This window comes from Curcuma longa, chromosome 15 (assembly GCF_044706935.1).
Source record: "Curcuma longa cultivar G26 ecotype Majalengka, Jawa Barat chromosome 15, ITB_CL_G26_1.1, whole genome shotgun sequence".
Lineage (NCBI taxonomy): Eukaryota > Viridiplantae > Streptophyta > Magnoliopsida > Zingiberales > Zingiberaceae > Curcuma > Curcuma longa.
Window position 1 is genome coordinate 4,228,933 of NC_133875.1, and position 25,549 is coordinate 4,254,481.

Here is a 25,549-nt window from a genome sequence, read left to right on the forward strand (position 1 = left end):
GGTTCGGATAATCGCAACGGAAGTCAAAGTTCATCCAGATCCTCCACGTCAACACAGAGTCGACTGGAAGGGGAATTTAGGCGACTGGAAGCGTCGAGTCAGTTACGAAGATGGTGAATCGGCGGTCTGCGTGGAGTCGCCTGGAAGGGAAATCCAGGCGACTAGAATGCCTTGTAAAAGGACATCGAATAGAGGCTTCAATATATGATTCTAAGAGCTTTCCATAGTGATCCGATGACACTTTGAGCGAGAAGGAAAACCCTAGCAGCCGTCGTAACGCCGGAGACGCACCGTAAGCTTCATCTTCTTCTCCAGTGATATTGGTAACGATTTAATTATTGTATTTAAATTGTATGATAAAGTTTTATCATAATATCTTTGTAAATCGTTACAACTTTTCTCCGTAAGGAAAGAGTTATATAGTGGATTGCCCGTACGTAAACGATCAAAGATCGTGGGCCTTGGAGTAGCAACAGTGACTGTGAAACAAGTAAAAATAAAGCGTGTTTATTGTGCTTGTTATTCTTATCACTTTCATTATTTCCACTGCAACGACTTTGATTTACGAGCATAATCGATGGGTTTCAAAAATCGGGGAAAATGCTAAAAAGATAGCGAGCGCTATTCACCCCCTCTAGCGCATCTACGATCCTACAGATTACTCATCGGAAACGATCAAGGATCGTGAGCCTTGAAGTAGCAGTCTGTGGCTATGAACCAAGTAAACAAAAGTATACTCATCTCTTATTTTCCGCTGTAGTTTTGATTTATGCACTCTATTTTATGTATGATTTATCGAACGAGTGAAAAAATAATAAAGTATTATTCACCCTCTTCTAACACTCTAACTTGATACTACAATTGGTATCAGAGCGAGGGGTGCTTGAATTTAGTGCAACCACTAATCGAGTTTACCTATTTTTTTCTCTCTATTTTTTATGTTTTATTATTCCCGCACTGCTAATCCAAGACCAAGTCTTGATATATTATTTCTTGTGTTTTCTATGCAAGATAAATGACCCATCAAGAAGGCTATAGCATCACCAGCCCCCCGCTGTTTTAAGGAGAAGACTTCATCTACTACAAGGGTAGGATGAAGTACTACCTTAAAATACAGGTGGAGATGTGGATTGTGATCCAGATTGGGTTAACACTTCCAACAGTTGATAACGACATTCCACAACATTGTAAGAAGTGCGATCCCATGACAAAAAGAAAGATTGAGGCTGACGCTAAGGCAACCCAGACCCTCCAATACGGCCTCACAAAGGAGGAGCTCAACTGGATTGGCCCCTTCATAAGTGCAAAAGACTTATCGAAAAAGACTTATTGAACAAACTCATTGAGATGCATGAGGGAACCTCAGATACTAAAGTGAGCAAGCGCAACCTTCTTCTGAATAAAATCTTCAGCATCAGAATGCAAGAAGGTGAATCCGCGAGTGGGCTACACGTATGGATTAAAGATTTGCTCAATAGACTCCACTCCATAAGACAACCTATGGAGAATCGAGATGCCATCAGGTACGCGTTGAAAGCGTTCCCTAGGAACACCTTGTGTGCATAAATGGTTAATGCATATAAGATCTCCAGGGACCTATCTAAAATTAAGTTGGACAAACTTTTTTTTGAATTTGAACTGCATGAACAGACTAACACCAATCCAGGGATTGCTCTTTTTGCAGGCCAAATCAAGGAATGAAAGATAAGACGTCAAACTGAGGAAGAATCCGAAGACTCATCGGGTTCTGAAAGCAATGACGATGTTGCTACCAAACTAGTCAATCTAGTTCCGAAAATATTCAAGAAGTAACGTGGAATCAGAAAATCTGAAGTGAAGAAGGTAATCTAGAAGGCTGGATCCAACAAAACACTAACCAACAAAGCTGAAATCACCTGTTACGGTTGCAATGAGAAGGGGCATTTCAAGGTCGAATGCTTTAATCAAAAGAAGGATCGTAAAATGAAAAAGAAGGCACTAAAGGCCACTTGGGATGAGTCCTCCTCAGGAGACTCAGAGGTGGAAGGAAATACAAGCTTCCTAGCTCTCCCAGCAAGAGAGGAGATCGAGACTAAACCAGACACGGAGTCAGAAGATGAATAAGAATCAAGCAACAGATCCGTATCTGGTTCAGAAGGTCCAAATAGTAATGTAAGCAATTTATTAACAGAAAAATTATATTATGTAATATATTGCTTGACTAAAAAACTAATAAAGTCTAGTGTCCAAGTTAACTCTCTCCAAAAGGGGGTAACACTCTTCAAGAAGAAAGTTAACATCAGTTTGTCAGTTGAAAATATTCAGGTTGGAATTTCAACTCAAGTCTAACTTGAGGAAGAAAATTCCAAACTGAAACTTCAAGTTGATGATCTTAAAAAGGTCGTTGGAAAAGTTTACTACGGGCTCCAAGAATCTTAACATGATGCTTGAAAATTAAAGAGCTGTGTACAACAGATCTGGATTTGGATACAAAGTCAGTAGGTTTTATTTATCTATGGTAAATCGAACCAAGAAACCCTGAGCCCAATTATGAGTTCCTAAGTCTAGCCTGATCAATCAAGTTGGACTGAACCAATACTGGATTCCCAAGGATCAAATACACTATCAAATCAGACTCAACAGGGGTCATGATCCAGGGGATCCAAAATCATTTTAGGTAGATAAGACTTGTTTGATTTTATTTTTTATTTTATTTCTTTTTAAATTGAACCTAAGTTAGTTAAGGACATAGACTTGATTAATACTTGCCCAACCTAGTACCAGGGTGGGGTGAGATGATAGTACGCTAGAAAAATCTAATTTAGGTAGTTAAGTGAGGTAAAGAGTACTCTATTTGACTTACTTAGCTGAGTAGAACTAATAGAAGCTACCTCGCCAAACCCTAAACTAGTTAGACCAGAGTTTTTTCTTTAGATTAACTAGGTGTATAATTTCTCAAACTAGCTTTGTCTTAGAAGATGGTCATTGTTCCGATACCCAAGAAGCCTCATGTGCCTTGCCACTGTCTGGAAGCTAATTCTTGAAATATATACTTAATTAGTCGATGGTTAAACTTGAATCTAACTCAAGGTTAATCAAGTCTTAGAAAATCACACTTCAATTAATTAAGATAAAAATTGAAAAACCGTCTCACACAATCCATAGGATTAACTACTTGATAATCTAGTCATGAGTGAGATGGAACTAGAAACCAATTTAACTGACTTACTAAATAATTCTTAACTTAACTTAATTAATTTTACCTTAACTTAATTAATTTTAACCTAACTAATTAATTTTTAACTTAATTAAATAATTTTTAACATAACTTATTAATGTCACCTTAATTAATTTTAACTTAACTAATTAATTTTTAACTTAATTATTTTTACCTTAACTAATTAATATTAACTTAACTAATAAATTAATTAATTCTTAACTTAACTTAATTAACTTAACTAATTAATTTTCAACGTGTAAGCTTGGCCTAATGTAATCCATGCGCTCGGATATAAATCCAAACGCCTCGAACCTCTTCTCAAACATCACCCATAGTTTCGTGCAGACACTCTCAATTTTTAGAATCCAAGAGCTTGGAAAAAATCCAGGCGTCCCGCACCGCACGAAATTCAAGCGCCCCGATTAGAATCCAGGCGCCCGGATCACGTCTATATAGGCGCCCGAGACCTAAATTTCCAACCGCCCATAATTTCCTTTCAACTTGCGAAAAGGCTTCCTGTGCCCGTCAAGCATTTATAGGCTCCTCGTTTCTTTAGTATTCCATCCGATATGCCTAGATAAACCCTTAAACTAATCCTAATTTCAATTAAGTTACTTTCTTTAGTTAAAATCTTAATTCATGCATTATGATTAAGAGGAAGACTACTGAGGCTGGGACATCTAGTACCCCGATCACAAATCCTAGATTCTCCACTGAGGAGTTTAGGATTAGATTTGCATTATTGACATTTATATCCCTGCATTCTAAATATTTATGTAAGATATTTTTCTTACGTTCATACATACCTTCCATGGAGGTCGTAGAACATTAGGCCTAGAAGACTAGTTTATTGTACTAGCTCGGTCAACACAGGTATATGTGTTGAGCTGTACAATAATCCAGTTCAGATCGACGATCTAACTTACTCCACCCGAGTTAGAGGTAGGGATTTAATTATATCTCCCACCATCATTAGAGAGCACTTAGGACTTAGACATTCATTATGCCCATTTTTGTGTTACCCCTTTAGTCGTAAATAGCCCCAAAGGCGTAGACTAACTGTATATAATATAAGATAAGTACCTCTGCTACGCCTCTTTGAGTCGAAAATAGACCCAAAGGCTATTTATCTTCTCTGCATAGCAGAGGTCTTTCTATTTTAGTAAGATGGTTTATTCTACTTAGTCGTAAATAGCCCCAAAGGCTATTTATATGCTCTGCATAGCAGAGGTACTTATCTTATATTATATACAGTTAGCTTACGCCTTTGGGGCTATTTATCTTCTTGGGCTATTTATCTCCTTGAGGCATATAAATAGCCTTTGGGGCTATTTACGACTAAGCCTAAAATCAATATAAAGGAGATATTTACCTAAAATAAATATAAAGGAGATATTTACCTAAAATAAATAGAAATTCCGAAGGGCTATAATAAATTTAGCCACGTCACTATCGCCAAATATATAGTAAGGCCTTTGGGGCCAACTATTTCAACCCTGTATATATATTGGGAAAGATCTTGGCCTCATCTATATCAGTCCTCTTTCCATTCCTATCGCCTATCGACGTCAGAAGGGACTGAAGCGTGAGTTCTCTGACGAAATAGGAAGTAAGTCGTAGCCTCGCTCTATGTATATTCCAGGACTGTCCTTTCAGTTTGATCGTCTGCTTTCCCATCAGTATTGACCGGGTACTAAGTGCTTAAGGGCTCGTGGGGCTCAATTGGATGGGCTTCGTTGCTATGACTCATCTATTAAATAAGAGTAAGCTGGCGCTCGATTCTCTTTTCCTCTTAATCATGGTCGAAGTCGAATCGGAATTGTGAATTCATCGCGGAATAAAGGAAGATGCTGGATTCGACGAAGGAAGGAATATTCATCGCGGAATAAAGGAAGATGGGATCGGGCGGTATACGATAGGATTGAAGAGAATGGGATGATCGAAAACGAAGCAATCAAATCAGTGATATGATTTATCTGCGCATGATGCATGTCTGGGGAGGATCAACCCAAATCTCAGGGGCGTAGTCAATCTCGTAGACCGACTCACTGCACTCGGGTGTCGGAAGCGTCGAGGATTCATTGTTGCAGAGAGACTAATTAATCATTATATCCACGGTTTCATTGTTGTGAAACATGATCCAATGAGATGACATGTTAACCATTTAAAGGAAAGCTCCATTTCTTCATGAATAGGGCGAATCTATAAAGTCTTCTGAAGAAGGATCCAGATATACGAACCATACTTTCGTCCGATGGCCTTTCTTTTCTCTCCTCCGGCCAAACCACTGAAGCCAGAGAATAGAACAGGGCTTGAGGGCGGTACAAAGTGAAAACCTTGTTGAGGTCCGAGTGATAACGACGGCAAGCGACCACCCGCATATTTGGCAAAGAGATTCTGTCCCAGTCGATCGTCATCTCACTCCATATAACGTAGGAAAACGACTATCTTGTCCATGATCTGGCTCTTGCCCAAAAGCCAAATCTTATCTTTTCCTGGTACAATGTTGATAGCGAGGATTCGATTACATTGTCAGCGCTTGCAACCGCTGACGCTAAGAACAATCGAAACCAAGACAGATTTATCAGGCAAGCCGGTGGGCACACTGACCTTTATATGCCATACGGGGAAAACCTGTTCTAGAACGAGGATAATGAGTTATATCCGTATCTAATGAAGAGCTACCATATGCCAGGTGGAGTACCGGTATGGAATCATAACTTAGAGGAGACGCCTGATTCATTCAGGCCTACGTGAACTCTCCAAGGGAGATGACCCGACCCTTCCAGCCATATAGAGAATCAGATGAGACTCTGGTTTGGCAAATTCCTAGGGGTCTACTACAGTGAGGAGTTGAGCTCGCGACGAAAAGATGATGTGCTTTTGCCTGTCGCTATCGCAGCGGATTATTACCAGTATAATTGCGTGCCTGCAAAAGTAGTTCTATTCAACAGAGGTTCGGATTAGTCGTAAATAGCCCCAAAGGCTAAGGAGATAAATAGCCCCAAAGGCGTAGACTAACTGTATATAATATAAGATAAGTACCTCTGCCACGCAGAGGCATATAAATAGCCTTTGGGTCTATTTTCGACTCACAAAGAGGCGTAGCAGAGGTACTTATATTATAGTAAGGCGGATTAGTCTACGCCTTTGGGGCTATTTATCTCCTTGGGAAAGATCTGAATTTATATTTATTTTAGGCCATATATTTGATTACGTCCCTTCTGAGTCCTCCGCTCCTTTTCCGAACTGAGAAAGATGATTAGCTGCAACTATTTATAGCTACGCAATTTCTCATTCAAAACGTAGAAAGATCTATTCGTTACACTCGGCCCTAAATTACGGCGAGAATGACCGATTTTAAAAGGGCCATTGAGTTAGCAGATCTACCTTGAGCTCTAATTCAACAACAAAAGTTGATTTTGCTCAAAATATATATATTAAAAAAGTCATTGTGCCAAATTTTAGTTTCTTTTCAATTTGAATTTAACAAGAATGTATTTGAATGAGTGTCTATTCGTAATATGTTAAGTTCTTGTAAACTACACATCATTTCACACTTACCACAAGTCTATATATTTAAGTTCAATCAATAGAGTTGATCCAAAAAGAAAAAGTAGACAAAAAAAAAGGGAGGAGTTTAAGTTCCTTTTTAAATTGGAATTTTGTCTAGATTGCTATGTTTCTAACCCTTTGAATCAATGGCTGGCAGATATATAGTTTCCATTTTTCATCTTCCTTTTAATTTCTTCTGTCTAGTTTATAGATGTTCCAAGATCCATGTCAGCTATACTATAAAGTAACTTTAGAGTATGCGTTTACTATATATTTTTCCAAAAAACTGTTTGTAAGTCTTATTGATGATATATATTATGTGAAGCCGTTGAGTTTGACATTGTCAGAATCATTTTGATGTTAACACGTTATCTACTATCCTTCTTGTGATTATTGCGTGTGTCAGTAGGGAGAGGAATGAGAAAGTGGAAGGGAACAACAAACTTTAGTTTACCAAGAGGAAGGAAACAAGGCCAAATGACAATTATATTGTTGGTTTTTTTCCTTAAGGTGGAATCCGTCGTCTTAACGGTCGCACATGATTGCCTCACGACTATTTATGAGGAGGTAAATCGAGAAACTATAGTTGACTTTCCTTCCATACAAGTAGAATCTAAATAGACACCGATAATTTAAGACTGTAAAACTAAACAAAAACTCAAAATAAACCACATTTTTTCACGCTTAAATACTAAGAAACAGCAGTTTAGTAGTAAGTAAGATGAGATTTCCCATAGTGATTGGATTGGAGGTTTACATAATGATCGAAATATAATCTTGCGTACCATAATTGTTGTTTTTTCACATGACAGGAACAGCAACAGGAGTGCTTATTAATGACTATTGGTCGGCTGCTTCTCGTGTTCACGTCGGTGCATCGGCGCTGCCACTCCTTCGTTCCCGGCCAACATCATGTACTTGTCCCGCCGCGTCAACGACGTGCACTGGAACCCCAGCTTTTCTGCCAGCTGCTTCTGGATCCGATTCGCCACCTCCGCCGCGCTCCACCCCTCCTCTCCTGTCGTCATTTCCCTTGGCCTCACCGGCGGCAGGATATGCACCTCGTACCCCGGCGTCGGGTCCATCATGAACACCACCGGATCGAGCCACTTGTGCCCGCTCGCCGTGGTCGCGTACAGCATTCCCACCCGCGCGTCCAGAGCCACTGGCACCACCTCCTCCGCCACCTCCGCGAAGAGCGGGCTGAACCGCAGTAGGTACGGCTCCCGGCACGTCGTCCCCTCCGGGCACACCACCAGCCCCCCCTCCACCGCCAGCAGCCTCCGCATCGTCGCCGCGTCCCGCCCCCTGTCCCGGGTCAGCCGCACAGTCCGCATCGGTGCCAGCGCCTCCGAGACCCGGCTCAGGCTGTACGTCACCGCCGGCACCGTCTTCTCCAGCGCCGAGCACAGCATCACCGGGTCCAACAGCGTCCGGTGCGTGCACACATACACCACCCCCTTCTTCTCCCCATTGGCTTTCCCATCTCCGGCCGCCCGGAATCGGATTCCGGTTACGGCTGCGATGAAGATGGTCATTTTATAAGGGAAAACGATCCCCATCGCGATCCTGAACACGGCCAAAGGGATTGCCATGGGTATCCACATGAAGAACGCCATCATCTCGCATGGCGTCGGGAGAAAAGCTAGTCTTCCATCATGGAACACAAGTGGCTTCGGGTACTTGCTTCTTGGCATTTTGCTGCTCTCACTCCTTGATTCCTCCTCTCTCACAACATAAATTTCCTGAAAATAAAACAATCATTTTCACTATCTTTGATCGACTAACGTGGAATCGAAAGAATTAATGCAGGTCCAACCTTCGCCAAGAGGTGGTGGTGGTGGTGGTGGACGTTGGAGACGTTGACAATGGCCACATCGGCCTGGACCATGTCCCTGAGAGCTCTCTGTTTGTTAGGCCAAGAGATGACCCCCGTGAAGTAGCAGCCCTTGACCACCTGCAGCTCCGCCCCCACCACCTCCCCCACCTCCAAGTACTCCTTCAAGAACCCCTCCACCATGAGCCTTGGGAAGGTGGTGAGCACCACAGCCCGCCTCCCTTTCAACACCTCGCATGCCTGCAGATGAAGGTTCTCCAAGAAAAATTTCGGCAGCACAGTCCTAGCGACCAGCCGCAGGTCCCCCGTCCTCAGCCCGCAGAAGGTCACGAAGGCCATGATCCTCACCCCAAACTCGTGCTTCCCTAAGAGACACAAGGCTGGGGAGAGCGCGAGGAGGAGGAGGGCCCTCAAAAGGCTGCCCCCTTCAAACGCCACGAGCATGAAGTAAGGGAACAAGGAATCGGGAGCCCTAAGGAGGGTGTCATGGAAGTCGTCACACACGATCGTTTGGCCTTCTAAGTTAGAGATAGAGCTGCTGCACTCGGTGACGCTGGGGTAGACAGTCTGGAGGCCTGATGCTGATCTCTGGGTGGAGGTGGTGGTCTTGTGGAGGAAGACATGGCCAAGCAGCTTCTTGGCCAGCTTGTAGCAGGTGAGCTGCCAACGTAGAGCAAGCTTTAGCAAAACCATGGTCCGAACTAGGAAGCTCTCGCAGTTCAAAGGAGGTCTTGCTACATTCAAAATTTGGCCATGCAGCAAGAAGCCATAAGAGGGATTGGTGTTGATTTGGAATGCAGTGTACTGAGCAGTTTGATGCATATATATAGTAACAAGGGAGGGCCGAGACGGTAGGCTCCTATAAAGATGGATAGAAGAGCGGCCGGGGGAGGTGTTGATTGGGATAAGATCCTTAGTTTTCAATCTCACGAAGAGTGTTTTTTTCCCCCACAAGTATTTCTTAGATTGTAGGTACGTACACAACAAGTTAAATCGTAGGCATATATATATATATATAGATAAAGTAGTTTTCATTTCGGGAATAGTTAAGTTGGTTATGACGAAATAGAGTTGTTAAAGTGGATAAGAATTGAATCTCGACGAAGTTGAGATAATATTCTCTTTCGTTGTGGTCAATTGTAGTTTTTCGATTTATTATCGATCATGTGATCGATTGTGTAAGATCGTTGAAAAGATGAATTTCATTTTCTATCAAAGAAGAATAGTTTTACATTTATAATAAAAACCGGTTTGATAAGGATATAAGTCCATTCATTAGCTTTGTAATAGTGATCTCTACAATTCTTGTGTTGAAAAACCTTTAGCAAGAGCATGAGTGGAGCCGTGGGACATTTATCGAGATTGAGTGAGGTGGTTGGCTGCTTGCTTCGGGACTCTTGGAGGCATTAAATTGGGAGCCCTAGTTGTAGTCGTAGTAGGGTTCTGTTGTGTTGTTGAGGGTAGGAGCGAGGGGTTGAATGGGTGGGCATGGTCACACAGTGCGCATGCATGGAATATAGAGAAATATTTGGAATGCATATCAATGCAGATTATGATTGATAACTTAGTAATTACTGCTTCATGCTAATGAAGCCTGGGGAATAGAGCTTGCTTGCTAGCTGTGTTGCCTTCCACCTACTCATTTTTATTCATTCATTTATTATGTATATGTATATGTATGTATATAAAGAAAAAAAATTGATAAAAATAGAGGTACAAGAAGACGTTAATTATCTTCTACTTTTGAGCTTTATAGTAAGTTTGCACGGACATTTTTTTGATTCCTTGAATCAAATATTAATAGTGGCGACGCTATTATTATTAAAACCAGTTAATTAGTTCTGTTTTTTTTTCTTGTCCAATATCATAGCATCCTATTTATTATTGATTTTGTTTTTATTTATTCTCCTCAATATTTTACCATTGCACAACGAATTATGATCCTTCAATTCCAAATCCTATTTATAACAAAAATAGAAAATAAGATTGCACTGTATACTCATAAAAATTTCATATAAATCAAAAAATTGTGATGTCTGCGATAATATATTTCTTTCTCATCCTGTCGTGTCATTTATTTTTCTGTGCAGTTATCTATTTAAATCATTTTAAATTACGTTCGTTGGCAGCTCGCCCTGCATCATTAATGCATCAATTATTACTCTCTCAATAACTGGCCCGACGATCTCTCTAGATTGCAAGTGGCCGATAAAAGTGGTTGGGGCATGCCGTTTATATCTTTAAACGTATCTTTCCCACCATAACAAAGGTGCCAATTGGACCGGATCATTTATACTCGATTGAGTACGAGTCTTAGATCGAAATGACACAAACGATCGTGGGTCAAATCGGAGGTAACTAGTGAACCAATCCAAGTCGCGATGTGCCATGGTCCAAAGTTGATTGAGTCTTAGTAGTGATTCTTTGAGCTGGAAAATGACTCGGTATGTAGATGTATTTGGGTAGACCTAGTAGCTTAGATTCACAATAGAATCGTATAGAACTAAAATTGTGCATTATTACTCAAAACAATAATGATATTTCAGAGCTGTCAAACGGACCAACCTATGACGGGGCGGGCTAACCTATAGCGGGCCCATCATATGGCGGGGCGGGACGGGCTAACCCACCAATTTGGTGGATTAAGAAATCTCCAACCCAACTCAACTCAAGGCGGGCCGCGGATTAGGCGGGCCAACCCGCGGGTTTGTTAAAAATAAAAAAATATTAAAAATTTTAAGTTTGAAGTATAATTTAAATTGATTAAGTTGAAAGTTTTAAGTTTGAATTATAATTTTTAAGTTTAAATTATATTTTAAATAGATGAAACTCATTAATTCATTAAATTTTATACTTTAATTTTAAAATTTAAAATAAATAAATAAACTTTCTCAATCTGCGAGACCAACCCAAGTCCGCCGTGGCCAACCCACGCAGATCGCGGGCCTAGACGAATCAATCCACCTCAACTCATTTTAAAATGGATTAATAAAATTTCAATCCAACCCGCCTAAATTACTTAATGGGGTGGACCAACCCGCGGGTCTAACCCAACTTGATAGCTATAAATATTTGTTAGAACTATAATAAATTAATTAATAAACGATCCCTATTAATTGAGTCTACCGAATAAATATAACGACGACGTCGACAGTACAAGTGTCAAATTATGAATAAATGCGCTGGTCCTTCCACGTTGCAAAATGAAGCAATAACCACAAGTATTTAATTTCAATGATGGAAATCTAATTCAACAAATATATCTATCTATCTATCTGAAAACGACATTGGCAAAGAGAAAGCAAGTCATGGCGTATGCATAAAACCAATGAAATCATGAAAATTTACGTAGAAATTACTTGGAGAAGGATCATGTTACAAGCAATGAATGTTCTATTCCCCACAAAATATACAAAACCTTAGAATTTTCTCCTATAGTTCTTCCTTTTTCAGTAACTGAATCAAGAGCAGTTGTTTTAGCCCTATCCATGGATGCAGATAGCAGAATGTTTGGGAATCACCATTTTGTAGATTTGACACAGAGAAAACATCCTCATTTTCATGATCATTGATTGAAAATTGTTGTCCCTGTTGCAAAGGTTTGGTTTGATGATCAACATCCAGCAGATCTATGAAGGTGGTCAAAATCTTTAAGGAAAACATTACATGTCAAATGGATACTCCTGGAATGTGAAGGAGAATCCATGAGATGCAGTACAATGCGACGCAAATGGTTGCTCCGGAGATGAAGTTATGAAACAGGCGCTTGTTGTCTTTACTGGGGATAAACACCGTCTTCAATAGATTCGTCAGGTCGAATACTCTGTAGGATATCTGCCAATAACAGTACATTTTGAGTGTTTGAGCTGGAAATGTGTGTGGAATTAGGTTTAGTTTTCGCACATTTGACTTACAAAGAGATAGATTGCCGTAGTGAGCAGGAAATTGAGCAAAGGGTACTCGGGAATGAAACAAAGAAGCCACTTTGGCTGGCCGTTTGGCATGTTTGACCTGTAGACAATGAGTGATGGATGTCAAGTTCATTGCAAAGAGAAGTTTTGGGGAATTCTAGTCTTTCCAAAAAAATGGCAAACAGATTATATATCGAAGCAATCCAAAAAAGATAAAGAGTACGCAAAATGGTAACAACCTATGGTAGTTCCTACCTATCTAGTTTAGTTGCTCATTCCAACTTTAGTCTACATCCTAGTTCCAATATTCCTTCACTACAGCGACTTTTTTTTTAATAACAAAACTACTAGCACTGCTTCTAAGTTCTAACCTTGTACTTGTTTTCTGCTATTATCTCTAGGAGAATTAATAAGTGCTCCTCTTTTATCGGTTTAGGAGACAAAACAACGACTCATTAGGTTAATTTACTCCTACATATTATGCCAATGTTAGCATCATAATCCTTAAACTACAGAAAATCCAACAAGATGATAAAGTTTTCATCTTCAAGGCAGTCCAAGAGGAAATTTATTAGGATTTCAAAGTACAACAAAGCTTAGTCTCAAAACTTCAGAGGTCATGTCCTTAAGTATGTACTACTATTTAAACAAACTTTTGTGTCAGGTTTAAGCAACCCAAGGTGTCACTTCACATGATTTAACCTGATCAGTTGTAAGGTTTTTTCCAGAAAATAATGAGTTGGTAAACTAAACATGAGTGTGAAATGATCCTACAAGTTGAGAGTAATAAAGTTAGAAGCAGTGAGATTAAAATTTGCCATACCTTAGCCAAATATGGATCTGAGAAATATATGTCTCTAGTGTGACCTTGCCAAGCCATCTGCCCAATGGAAGAACAAGAAATGAAGTTGGAGAAAAAACATCTCAGTAGAAAGGCCTGAAGCAAATTTAACTCACGCAAAGAGAGTGAGGGAGGAACTGCGAAGCTGCTGTGTGAAGTTCCGCAGGCAGATGTAAACACTACGATCAACACAAACTAAAGTCACAATCTGTTTGAATGAGTAATTTAGCAATTAAAGTATGACTGAAACTGTTATACACACGTGATTGGGATCCAAGATGTGTATGGATGGAGCTTGTTGTAGGTGATTTTATCTAGCTTGTAGATGTACTCATACCATAAATAACCAACCTGCAAAACAAAGATCGGTATATCTCAATATATGTACAACAAGGTATGCTCAAGAATAACGCAAATTATCATGAATCATGACTCACCAATAAGGAACCTGAAACTATGCTTGTTTTGACATAGAATTTCCTTTTAGTGTCAGATTCTTCGAGCTTTTCCATCCACCTTTCAACCTAAAATGGATATGAAAAAAAAAGCAAGCAAGAGAAGCATAAACCAAATGCAGACAAACAGAGATTATTTGTACCAACAAGGGCACAACAGATTACAACAGCATAGACTTAGGACTGATTAACAATAAAAAGAAACTTACAGTTGGGTGGTAATATGCATATATCATCCCAATAATCCAAATGTAGCGGTCAAGACCTGATCTAAAATGCCACTCATGTAAGAGTGGTAAATTTGACTTGGAAGGATCTGGATCTTTGTATCCTGCAGCAGAAACCTTTAGAAACTTTGAAAGATCGAGTAACATAAGGTAGCTGATGCATCTACAACTTACTAACCTATCAGAAACGTAAAAGGAGTCCACAGGAGATCAAATACCCCAGGTACTTCCCAGACTAAGATCACTACGAGAAAACAGCAAATTATCTTGATGGCCATCACAGGTCCAATCTCATTATACTTGCTAAAGATGCCAAGTGCTCCATACACCATGAGAGTAAATAGGGTGTGCATAGGACAGATATAATACAGGGTGTAATCATTGTTTAGGACAATGCAACAAAACGTCACAAAGAAATTTAATCGCCACATCATCTGCATTATAACAGAGTAAAATGAAGCCTCTAGAGAATATTATCAAGATTAAGGTAAAGTGCTTATTAAGAGATCATCTAAACACCTGAGTAAACCGAGCAAGGCTAAAATCCTTCCTGACATAATAGTAAGAGAAGTTCCCAAAGCCAGTCATCCACACATAAGCAGCAATGAATACTCGTATCGCATTGTATATTTCAGCGGCAGCAAAATAGTGGTACATTAAGAATAAAACCTGAAATGAAGGTGCATAGAATATGCTTATCAATAACACTAGCAAAATAGTGTTTTGCCAATTTGGAACCGTGATTTTTTGTGCTGTATACAAAGTTAGCAAGTGAATCATTTGAAATTGCCAGATACTGTGTTCATCACTGGTTGTGACTAAGAATTTAGTTATGCACAAATTCCAATTTAGAATCGCCACTAAAGAAACCTAAAGATTTAAAGGAAATTTCAGTAGGCAGAACTTTAATGGTTTGGTTTAGTAACAACAGTATGTTTCCAAGTCACCTATACACATTCTTTAAGTTATAAGAGCCTTGTTCATGCAAGCTGTGATTTGTAGTGAGTGGTCCATCTTCCTTAAACAAATATACAATATTCTGATGCAAAATATTTGGTTAGTTAATTTCCATCAAATTTTACTCATTAGTTTACATTCAAGCTCATATATAGGCAGCTTAGGGTGTACTTCATTGTTATACCAAGACTAGGGGTCATCAAAGTGAATATGGTGTACTTTTTCCAACAGATAGGTAATATGATGGAAGACATATAAGGAGAAAGACCCAAAGACACCAACCTGCATCCATCCTTTCCATTCTTCAGTTTGATGACGATTCAGGAAAAGTACTGATTTTCCTGTGAAAGCTGATTTATCATGGTGCTTCTTTAGAGAAGTCAAGGCGGATGCTATGATTAGAAGAATATAGAGGAAAAGAAATAGGTCCCGATTGTAACTCTGGAAAATCAAGTAATAGATCAGGAAAAGTACACAAGGTTTAAAATTGAAGGAGAGAGATCAGAAACATAATTATTTGCAAAATGTAAATAAGTAATGTTGTTTCATATAGTCAAATCACATGCTAAATCTATAGCCAGAGGAGAACATGCAGATTTGAAGACATAATATTCTTAAACCAAAAAAATTAATAAGATCCAAACAAGTATAAGTGTCGTTCTACTGAAGTTCAACCAGCATAAGCAGGTAATAGTTCAAATATTGTTATAAGAGTATCTTGATTATTCTTAGCACCAAATTATTAATGAGTTTTTTTTAAATTTTGGATTTATTTTGGAGGCAAAACAATGCAAAGAAAAATCAAACAAAAGACATTCTTACTTAAAACACATCTACAAACATGAACAACTGGCACAAGTAGAATTCACATTTTTATTCTCTTGAAATAACCACATGTTATAGACTATTACCAACAAAGAAGTTCAGGAAAGTGCATCTAGTTGCTTCTGTTGAAGATACATAGGAAACATCAGAAGTGCTTTCAACACAAGACAATATTTGGCAATCCTATTTCACATATTCACAAATACAATAATTGATATAATGGAAATTAAGCAGGGAAGTCCAATCACATGAATAACCATTATGTTTTTGTACAAATTTGACTATTTCACTAAGATCCTTGCTCTATAAAAGGATAGACTTTGAAATCACCAATTTGTTACACCATACTTGTCATTTACCATAGTAATAACAAAGTAGAAGAAGAGAACCTTGGTAGTTTGTGAAAATATATTTGTCCGATCACAGACGTAGAAGTATACAAGGATTGTTCCAAATTCAGCCCTGCATGATTTTAATAACATAAACAGGAGTCAAGATTCATGCTACCAAAACATATCAGTTAGAAATACTTCATATCACAAGAACTCACATGGCCCTTAGTACTGTTCGATGTTCAAGCAAGAAAGACTCATCCAATGATATAAACCTAGAACATAATGTCAACATCATTGCCACAATGGAACATATGGAAGGCTCATCTAACCTACCATCCCATGGAATCTTTAACTAACCTAATTAAATTTGCTCGGGAAGATGAATTAGAACCTCTTGATGAAGATCTCGGCAAGCCTCCTTCAAGCAAAGTAGCTCGATCATCTTCCTTTTCAGCTTCTTTATCCAGTCCAACCATATTCACATCTGAATGACTGGACAACAAAAGATACATTGGTTTGAGTGCATGACTTTACATGCTGATGACTCATGTATACAAATAGAAGTTGCAAGTAATTTATGGATATAAAAAAATGTTATGGTCCAAAAGAAAGTTCTGGAAGAATGAAGAAATAGGTGTTCCATGTCACTCTAAGACTACATGTGACATATCTGATACAGGAGTTCACTCGTTAAATGAATATATGCGATCCTCCACCTAAACCCAGTAATCAATTGAGAAAAGTTTCTCTGTGCCTTTCACATACAAAGTTTTATTGCTTTCAGGTCTCCTGGATTTATGCAATTATCATTCTCAAAAACATTCGAGACCAGGAATCTACGAATGTCTTAATTTCTTCTCACATGGCAAACCTAGTTAACAAAGACGTCAAAAGTTTTTTTTCTCCCTCTTTTGCAATTCCACTTAATAAGTTCATGATTTTAGAGACAAATGATCTTGCTAAAGAAATGATGCATAACCAAGAGGCCTAGGTAAATAGTTTCTTCCATATGATATATGTCCATTCATGCCCTTTGTGTACTACCTGTGTTTAAACAAACTTTTTTGATAAATCATCTATCTCAGACAAAATACTTACACTTTTGTCGGAGAGGAAGACTTTTGATACTCCAAAATCTCTGAATATAACCACGCAATAAAAACAGGCAAAAAACCAAGCAAAAATGACACCTGCAACATAAAAAGGACTTAAATCATTTAGGATAGGCATGCAACAAATGTAACTAAACATGCATATATCTCTATTTGCATTAGTTGGTTGTATCAAGGGATAGTTAGATGAAAAGTTTTAACTACAAATATAACTTGAGTACCACATTCAGCAAACAGATGCCTATGGTTGGTACATCAATTATTTGCATTCCATATAAGATACAAGTAAACTAGTCCACACAAACTTAAAATGTGCCATAATGGATTTTGCACATTTACCAATATGGACCGTCCAGAAAATTCCAAAACAGTAAAAACCAAACGCAAGGTGTAGTTTGTTATTTCAGAATTTCATCTAGTTGAAATCTAATTAAACACAAAGCGAGAATTAAATTGAGATTCAACACCACAAATTGGCATAGAACTCTACCCATAAAAAAAAAAGATGATAAAGGATCTGGATCTAACAGCTTGCCCACAAACTATTAAGTGCATCCCATGTTACCAGTGCTCAAAATACCATCCAATGTAATTAGAGGATCAAAATGAATCCAGAAACATAAAGATGCCTCGTACCTGACCAGGGCTCACCGGACCGGGGACCGCCATTCTCCACGGGAACTGAAACAAGAGCTGAGCCGGGTATCTAGATCAAATCCAAGGAAGATCGAAGGAGAAAAAGACGAAGTGGCAGGAAGAGGGAGATCTGTCGCATTCCTCGGTCCGAGGATCAGAGCGAAGGGTTGTGGGACTTCATCAACGACCTAACCACCAAGATGGGAGTTTAGAAGAGGAGAGGAAGAGGAGGAGGAGTATAAAGTGGGCGTATAATGGTAGGAAGTCTGGAGAGAAGTCGCTGTCTCCACGACCTCGAGGTCGAAGGGAGGAAGGTAGCGGATGGTGAAAGGGGGAAGGAAGAAGGCGACCTCCCTTCCATACTCCGCCATATTATTATGATTATGATTACGATTATGATTATTATAATAATTATCCTAAAGTTTCATTAAACATTTTTATTTTACCCTTAAAATATCGTCTCTCCATTCCATTAGTTATAACGAATGATCAAGTAGATTCGGGCTTATTTGATATTAATTCAATTTCGAAGACCTTTTTGAAAAAAAAAATGTTAAAGCGATTTGAGCGTAATGATAGTTTTCTTTCTATGAATTAATATTTACCATTTCCTCCCTAAACTTTGCTAATTTTGCATTTTACCCACAGAATTTTTTTGTGAAGAATATGGAAGTTGTTGCGAGCATGATATTAAGTGAAGTAAACGCAAAGCCAGTTTGTGTATTGCTAATTCTCTCCAATCAATTTTCTAATAATTATTTTACTTTAAAGTATTTTGAGAAATAGTGAATTTCTAAAATAATATATTATATATATTCATAACTATCATTTGAGATGAAATTCCTTTGATTTCGGCGTAAATAAATACCACTTGAAATTCCTTATCTTTACCTGTGATTCCATAGCAGATCGACATTGTTGCACTCTGCAAAGCACAGGTGAGACACAAAAGAAAGAACTGTATCAGACTCGATGCTCATCCGAAAGAAATCATCCCACAGCTTCTCAACTGGTAACGCCAAAGAAAAAGGTGAAAATTGTAACTTGATTTGCAAGACAAATGTTGCAGAATTTGCTCACAAGCTCGTTGTCATTCTATTTCAATTTAAATTCCTGTACACCCACTCGAATAACAGATAATGGAAAAATAATTATACATCTCAAAAGTTGTTGGCTTGAGTAGATACAATCATCAGCTCTTTAACTATAGTTGTTGGCTAAGGAACAAGATGCCAATGAAATCTAAGAAAACTATTGAATTATATATATAAATATCATGTGTGGATTGCGTGTCAAAGGATGATTTTCTGCAAGACTCTACGATCCGTAATCACTAAAATTGCTCAGAGTGCTATTGCTCAATTGCTTGGCAATGATTGGACGGACATCATCAACATCAACCAATGTCTCGAGGAAGACAAGTAATTGGACTAGAGCTTCATCAAATGGATCACCAAACCAACTCTTGATTGGTATCCCATTATTGACTTGCAGACGAAACACCTGAAAATACAAAAGGAAAGCACTTGGTAGATTTATAGTTGCGACATTGGTTTATCTTTGACATAACGAGGCAAGAAAAAATTGTAATTAATGTATAATTTGGTGCATAAATTCTTACAACACAGTTGAGAATGCAATTGTTGTGAGGTCCATAACATAGTATATTAGCTATCTTTTGCAAAATAACATGCTTCAGAACTGACTGAAATCCTAAATATAGATGAGCTTCAATACCTGTGGAGTATTGTCAACTATGGCAACTTTGGCTAGGTCAATTCCCAAAATGGTTAGATCCTTTGTATAATCGCCGTCAGAGAAGACACATGATTCGCGGTAAACACGCTTTGATATTATCTTCCTGTCTGGATCCAGTATGTCCAGTAGCTTTTCAGCATATATACTTTGGCTGGCAGTGAATATGATGATTTCGAACATTTGCGCCACCCTTTGGAGAAACAATTGAAGGAATGGTCTTTGTCTTACATATACTGTATGATGTTTCATATCAAAGAAAATTGGAAAGGTGAAATCTGCATCGTCACAGTGTTCCATGGTAGAATGAACCAAGGTTTCTGCATATAGACAAAAAGAACAGTTTAAAGATGTTCATGGTCGATATTATGTTCACTATAACAGTGTTTGAGGAGGATTCACCTTCTTACAGTTTCACCTAAAATTAAGAATAGTAAAGAAAATAGACCACAAACGCAGATATGACACCTGAAGAATTCTGGAGCAATGGAAACAAGAAAAAAGTAATGAAGGGTTCTTACCGTCCAGATCAAGCACAAGAGTTACTTGCCTCTTGTTTTGTGCTTCGGGTGGTAATAAAATGGATGAAACTGACTCTGGTAAACATGTTAAAGTTTTCAAAGGTAACTGTTGATTGCAGTAGTCTTTTTCTTCTAGATTGCCAAAGTCACAAGTAAGTTCATTTTCAGGATGAGTTGCTAAATACAAGCATGCTTCATCAAAGTTCATGTTCTCTTGAACTGATTCCACTTCATGAATACTACCAGTTTCTACTGTCCTATAAGGGGAGGGCAGTATCATATATCCACCCGCCATGTCAATCATTATGTCAGAATTTGTAAATTCATAAATAGGGAAAGTGGAATTTAAGACATCCACAACTTCAATGCTATTGTCAAAGGGTAAGGTATACAGGCTATCAGAATCATAGAAATTTGATAAAATGCAGGTTTGATATTCATCAGTGACAAAGATTCCATCTTCACTTTCATCTGTAACTAGATGAGGCAATTTGGAGCATTCATATTTATCTGCAAAACACAGAAAATATGGCTCAGTAACATTTTCTTTCATCATTTTAACAGATTATTGTCACCAATGAAAGAAAAAGACAGACAAGAACATCATGAATCAAATAAGAATTGAGAAAAGTGATATCACTTCTCAGTTCTTGCATTCCATCCACAATATGTCGTTGTCAATGAAGGTCCCAGGGTTTTTCCATCAACCTCATTAACATTATCCAATATCTTTCACTAACTGTAATTCCTTTTTTATTTTTTTTACTTTTTACCTTTGTAAAATCGAATACAAATATAAAGATAATCAAAGTTCTACATCATTTCTGTCAATCTCATGATAATCAAGGCAAGCTTTACAAGGTTTTCACAATGAACGTTCATCCATGCTTCCATGGCATACAACATTTTGTGGCATGGAAACCAATTCTATTGTCATTCTTCTTCAAGCTTAGCAATCATGTAAAGGACACCAAATACTTTTAACAGGAATGTGAAGCTAACCATGACAACAATCTTACACAAGGATATTTTCATAAACTGAAGATGTTATTGTTATGTAAATGAATAGATTCGAGTCATGAGATGTCATCAAAAAGGATAATGTGTCTGTTTAATGGAGTTAACAGATAGGCATGCAAAATTCTGACATTAAACAACTCAATACCTTGACCAATGTGATTTAGTGACTTCATCTGGGATAGACCATCCTCGAGGTTTGGTGAGATTGATTCAACATCAGGTAGACTAGAATCCTGCAATTATAAATTATTACAAAAAACCCTAACAGAAAAACTAACAAAGCATTCAAATATTTAGAAATAATGGCAGAGAAATGCCTTGAGTAACCACAAAATGAGTTACATTAACTATTATTCAAGTTCATATCAAAAAACACACATATTAGCAGAGAAATGCCATGCAGATCATGGTTTTGGAATCCCTCAGAGAGAACAGCAACGAGCAAGAGCATTGCACTCACGGCAAGCTACGCAAGCTAGAAGGAGGGTCATCTCATATAAACCAATTTAACATGACAGGCGTGACATTAGAAGCAATGTTGTAATGGAGACATGACAACCTCCTCATATAATTGACAGCCTCTTATACATACTTAAGTATAATTATAGAAAGCAGCTGACTGCGAATTTGGAAGGACACCACATATTGGTCATATGGCATATCTAGCATGCATATATGTAATTATAAAAAAAAAATGCTCATTTGAACTAGTTTACACTAAACTAAATTGATTTAAAACGCTAAGGTACCTTATATTTTAGCTTGTAACTTGCAAGCATAATCTTAAACATTTGTTGCAAGTGATAAATACTTTATATATATGTGCTGCTTATATATATGAATTTATTTTACATTGTTAAATATTTTATTTTTTTAATATTGATCACACATATGCCCTTGCATACAACATATGCGTTAGATCGCATGCATACTGCCTTAATATGCTTTAAGAAAATTTGTCTTTAAGTGTCAAAGAAACATAATCTCGGTGGTTTACCACTTTGGATAAGATTGGGCTTTTCCTTGGAATCTTACATATTCATTAGTGAGATACAAATGTGGGTAAAATTTTTGCAAACTCATTAGTGAGATACAAATGTGATTTTCTAAAGGAGATCCTTTGAAGCTCATATTGCCAACTCACCAAGAATATTAGCCTAGATGAATACAATATAATGTATAATGTGATTAAATGCCAAATTATGCCCAATCAATTGATCTTCCCAATAAACTGAGTGCATATTACTTTTTAAATAAGCACATCATATGAATGGACACTCAAATGATAGATAACTCAATAATAGTGTAAGATGAAACACATTAAAAGATAACTAGTACCTGTTTTGTCATTGACGCAGGATCAGACAAAAATGAGGGCTTCAGTGATTGAATAGAGGTTCCATTAACTTCATCAGTTGTTGACTTGCATATAGATACTTCAACATTGGTAGAAGCTGCAGTTTCACACTTAGAATGCAACTTTGCACAAGCTTAGCCATAAATATAGGCAAGATAGGCACGCAAAACAAAGGAAAGAATTTTCTATACTACAAAAATAGAAATATTTGCCAATTCAGATCTTCAAGGCTGAAATCTTATTTTAACCACAAATATTCGCATTTATAACCCCTATCCATTCCTTACCTCATGAAGTGGGAAACAAGAATTGCATATTTGAAGAAACTTGAGCGAATAACTATTTTTGCGCTATTCCCTTGCACAAGTATGGCAAGAGCAAGCATATATATATGTGAGTGTGCACAAACAAAACAATGCTTGAAATAAAAAGTTATATGATACCGAAACTTACGAGAATGCATATATACCTTTCCTATACGTGTTATTTGAGAAAGGTAAATTAGAGAATACTGCTACATGCACTGATGCTTGATTATTTAAATATCAATTCCTTAAAGAATGCATATATACCTTTACCTTCTAATCAGTGTTATTTGAGCAAGGTAAATTAGAGAATACTGCTACATGCACTAGCACTGGTGCTTGATTATTCAAATATCAATTCCTTAAAGTTCAAATAGTTGATCCATGTTTCTGAATCACTTAAACCCCTCTCTTATAAATAGACAAATAATTAAATAAAACAAAATTTTCAGTATAACTTGTTTGCTTTCTATTTCAAAAGTCCAATACAAATGCGACTCACCATCATGATGGGTTTGGGAAAAAGTATCCAGTTGTGCTCCTTGTTGAAGCGCCTTGAATTGATTTTCTGAACTTTTTGATATTTTAACAGATTTACGACTTGTGTGAAGTTCATGCAACCTTTCAGTTTTTGATTTGCTTTTTATTCTAACGGCGGGCATTTGAGCTACATATATAATTTAACTTGAGAAAAATCAACTGCAAAAAAGGACAAGATACACATCTTTAGGATGGATTACTTAAGCCAAAAATCTAAAGTGCAGCTGTAAAAACATAATTAAAAATGGAAAGGGAATTAGCATTATGGGGACAGAAATACAGTTATAGTTGCTTAGAAACACAAGCTGAAAAAGTGAATAGAAACCTTAAAAAGAGATGACTGAAGTAATTACATGTTTAACACTGATCAGTTTTATAAGATAAACATAAGATACAACTCATTCTTAAACTATAAGTCTCAAATGAGTAGCTTTCTATGAAAACATGGTTGAACATTGAAAGCATGTACTATGGTAGAAGAGGCCCTTAAGCTATTAAAATGATTAAAGAAAAGTAATTAAGGTAAATACAAATTGCTCAACCATAAAGTGCTGATTAATCATCCTAACAGTCATATACAGCAAGCAAGAAAAAAGAGACATAAAGTACAATCATCTCCATCTCTGATGATGTTGCCAGAAGGTTGTCACAAAAAGAAAAAACAATACACAAGAAAAAACAACAACAATGATGATGATCTTCATCTCGATGAGTTGATGCTTATATCAATAGCTCAAGTTAGTACTAGAACTACCACAGTGCAACGAGAGGGTACTGAATTACTTCTGAAAGGGTAAATTAAAAACAGATCTAAGAAAATCTACGCCGGCACTAGTTGCAACTTACCTCAGCAGACAAAATAATAGGTAGATTGTTATCTGAGGCTACGGTCGTCAATATTCACAAGTGGAACTCCAGCTAAGTCTACAATTACCTGATGGAAAGAATCAGCAACAAGAGGCAGTCAAGTGAAACTGAAAACGCATTAAAAGAACTAAGAGACATACTCAGCACAAGAATTAACATAATTATAGTAATAAATAAGAGTTATCGTATGAGAAATTTTAAAAAAAAACTACGGAGATCACTGTTGCGTCTGTTAATCTCATTTGTCTCAATATAAATAGTATAATTCTTCGATTAGACATTTGACTCGCATGAGTTCCAGAACAGTACTTGTTGTGACTGTACCGACAACGAAGGTAGTTTAGAACAAGGACGGAAGGCCCATGCTAAAGGTGGTTATAACTAATAAGAGTTTGTAAGAAACCTAAATATTATGCACTTTTAATCATAGAATTAAGCATGAAAATTAGCGTCTAAAATCTCTAAAAGCAAACGCAGGATTCTTTGAAACCAAAATTGCAACTGCAGTAAACAGGGCGAGGAACAGACAAAAGACCGGGTCAAAAAAGAAAATAAAAAATAAAAGGGGTTGACACGAAACCGATAGATATTTTAGGGGGGAAACCATAACTGAGCAAATTTTCTCATCCTGATGGAAATTGAAGGAAATAAAGAAGAAAGACCAAGATTTTTTAGCTAAGCAGAGTAATCCCCATCCACCAAACATTCAAAGTTCCGCAATCCCGTACCAGAAGGAAGACGCGGAGAAGCAAACTCACACGCAACCAAACGTCAAGAACAACCGACGGCGAAAAGGCGCATCACCTTTAGGTCTCCTAGTGCGAAATAAAAGAGATCAAGATCGAAAGTTCATACCTAACTAGGCAGCAGCTTCCTTCCCGCAAAAATTGCAGCTCCCTTACGCTCTCTTCCTCGCTCTCCCTCCTCGATCTCGGATCAGAGAGGAATTTTCCCGGGAGGAAGGGGAGGAGGAGGAAGTGAGCGAGGGAGAGGCGAGGGATAAAAGAGAAGAAAAAGGGAGGATTCGAGATCCAACGAGCGTCTCTCTCGTTATATAAAGAGACCTTTCGTCGGCGACTAGCGAGAAGACGACGACCAGTACCAGCGAGATCACAAACGAACGGCCACGATGCGACCTCCCCGCTCGCTTGCCGCCTGTAGGCGCGTGACGCGTATTTGTCTACGGTCCGAGTCAGCACCAAACCCCTCCGCACGTGCGGTTTCGCACCCCGCTACGCCTGGTTTTCAGTCGAACACGCGTCGACTTAGGATTGGGCCTAGAAAGAAGCTGGTC

The 25,549-nt window shown here is 38.0% G+C and overlaps 3 protein-coding genes across 3 annotated transcripts; all 3 read right to left on the reverse strand.

The window, feature by feature from the left end:
• Window positions 1-7,401: 7,401 nt before the first annotated feature.
• LOC141846736 (glycerol-3-phosphate acyltransferase 1-like) lies at window positions 7,402-9,358 on the reverse strand. The gene is made up of 2 exons (XM_074734775.1): window positions 8,574-9,358; window positions 7,402-8,499 (listed from the first exon to the last, which is right to left on the reverse strand). The coding sequence occupies exons 1-2, from the start codon at window positions 9,282-9,284 to the stop codon at window positions 7,588-7,590; spliced, it is 1,623 nt and encodes a 540-aa protein (XP_074590876.1). The 5' UTR covers window positions 9,285-9,358; the 3' UTR covers window positions 7,402-7,587.
• Window positions 9,359-11,925: 2,567 nt separating this feature from the next.
• Window positions 11,926-18,239, reverse strand: LOC141846059 (protein REDUCED WALL ACETYLATION 3-like). The gene is made up of 16 exons (XM_074734047.1): window positions 17,891-18,239; window positions 17,241-17,332; window positions 16,500-16,634; window positions 16,358-16,414; window positions 16,197-16,269; window positions 15,265-15,423; window positions 14,545-14,694; window positions 14,204-14,459; window positions 14,008-14,129; window positions 13,781-13,867; window positions 13,606-13,694; window positions 13,460-13,522; window positions 13,326-13,382; window positions 12,506-12,602; window positions 12,258-12,425; window positions 11,926-12,179 (listed from the first exon to the last, which is right to left on the reverse strand). Exons 1-15 carry the CDS (start codon window positions 17,921-17,923, stop codon window positions 12,261-12,263), a joined length of 1,635 nt encoding a protein of 544 aa, XP_074590148.1. The 5' UTR covers window positions 17,924-18,239; the 3' UTR covers window positions 11,926-12,179; window positions 12,258-12,260.
• A 776-nt stretch (window positions 18,240-19,015) lies between these two features.
• Window positions 19,016-25,286, reverse strand: LOC141846088 (uncharacterized). Its single transcript, XM_074734070.1, has 8 exons — window positions 25,111-25,286; window positions 24,235-24,322; window positions 23,351-23,547; window positions 22,525-22,640; window positions 21,332-21,419; window positions 20,167-20,676; window positions 19,628-19,965; window positions 19,016-19,393 (listed from the first exon to the last, which is right to left on the reverse strand). Exons 3-8 carry the CDS (start codon window positions 23,508-23,510, stop codon window positions 19,208-19,210), a joined length of 1,398 nt encoding a protein of 465 aa, XP_074590171.1. The 5' UTR covers window positions 23,511-23,547; window positions 24,235-24,322; window positions 25,111-25,286; the 3' UTR covers window positions 19,016-19,207.
• Between the last annotated feature and the right edge of the window lie 263 nt (window positions 25,287-25,549).

Coding starts and splice junctions, on each gene's coding strand:
- LOC141846736 (XM_074734775.1), bottom strand. CDS start 9,284: ATGGTTTTGCTAAAGCTTGCTCTACGTTGGCAGCTCACCTGCTACAAG. Junction 8,500..8,573: donor ACCACCACCTCTTGGCGAAG/GTTGGACCTGCA, acceptor TTTTATTTTCAG/GAAATTTATGTTGTGAGAGA.
- LOC141846088 (XM_074734070.1), bottom strand. CDS start 23,510: ATGCCCGCCGTTAGAATAAAAAGCAAATCAAAAACTGAAAGGTTGCAT. Junction 22,641..23,350: donor TTCCCAAACCCATCATGATG/GTGAGTCGCATT, acceptor GTGAAACTGCAG/CTTCTACCAATGTTGAAGTA. Junction 19,394..19,627: donor TAGTTGACAATACTCCACAG/GTATTGAAGCTC, acceptor TTGTATTTTCAG/GTGTTTCGTCTGCAAGTCAA.
- LOC141846059 (XM_074734047.1), bottom strand. CDS start 17,923: ATGGCGGTCCCCGGTCCGGTGAGCCCTGGTCAG. Junction 17,333..17,890: donor GTCCGGTGAGCCCTGGTCAG/GTACGAGGCATC, acceptor TTTATGTTGCAG/GTGTCATTTTTGCTTGGTTT. Junction 12,603..13,325: donor CAGATCCATATTTGGCTAAG/GTATGGCAAATT, acceptor CATTGTCTACAG/GTCAAACATGCCAAACGGCC.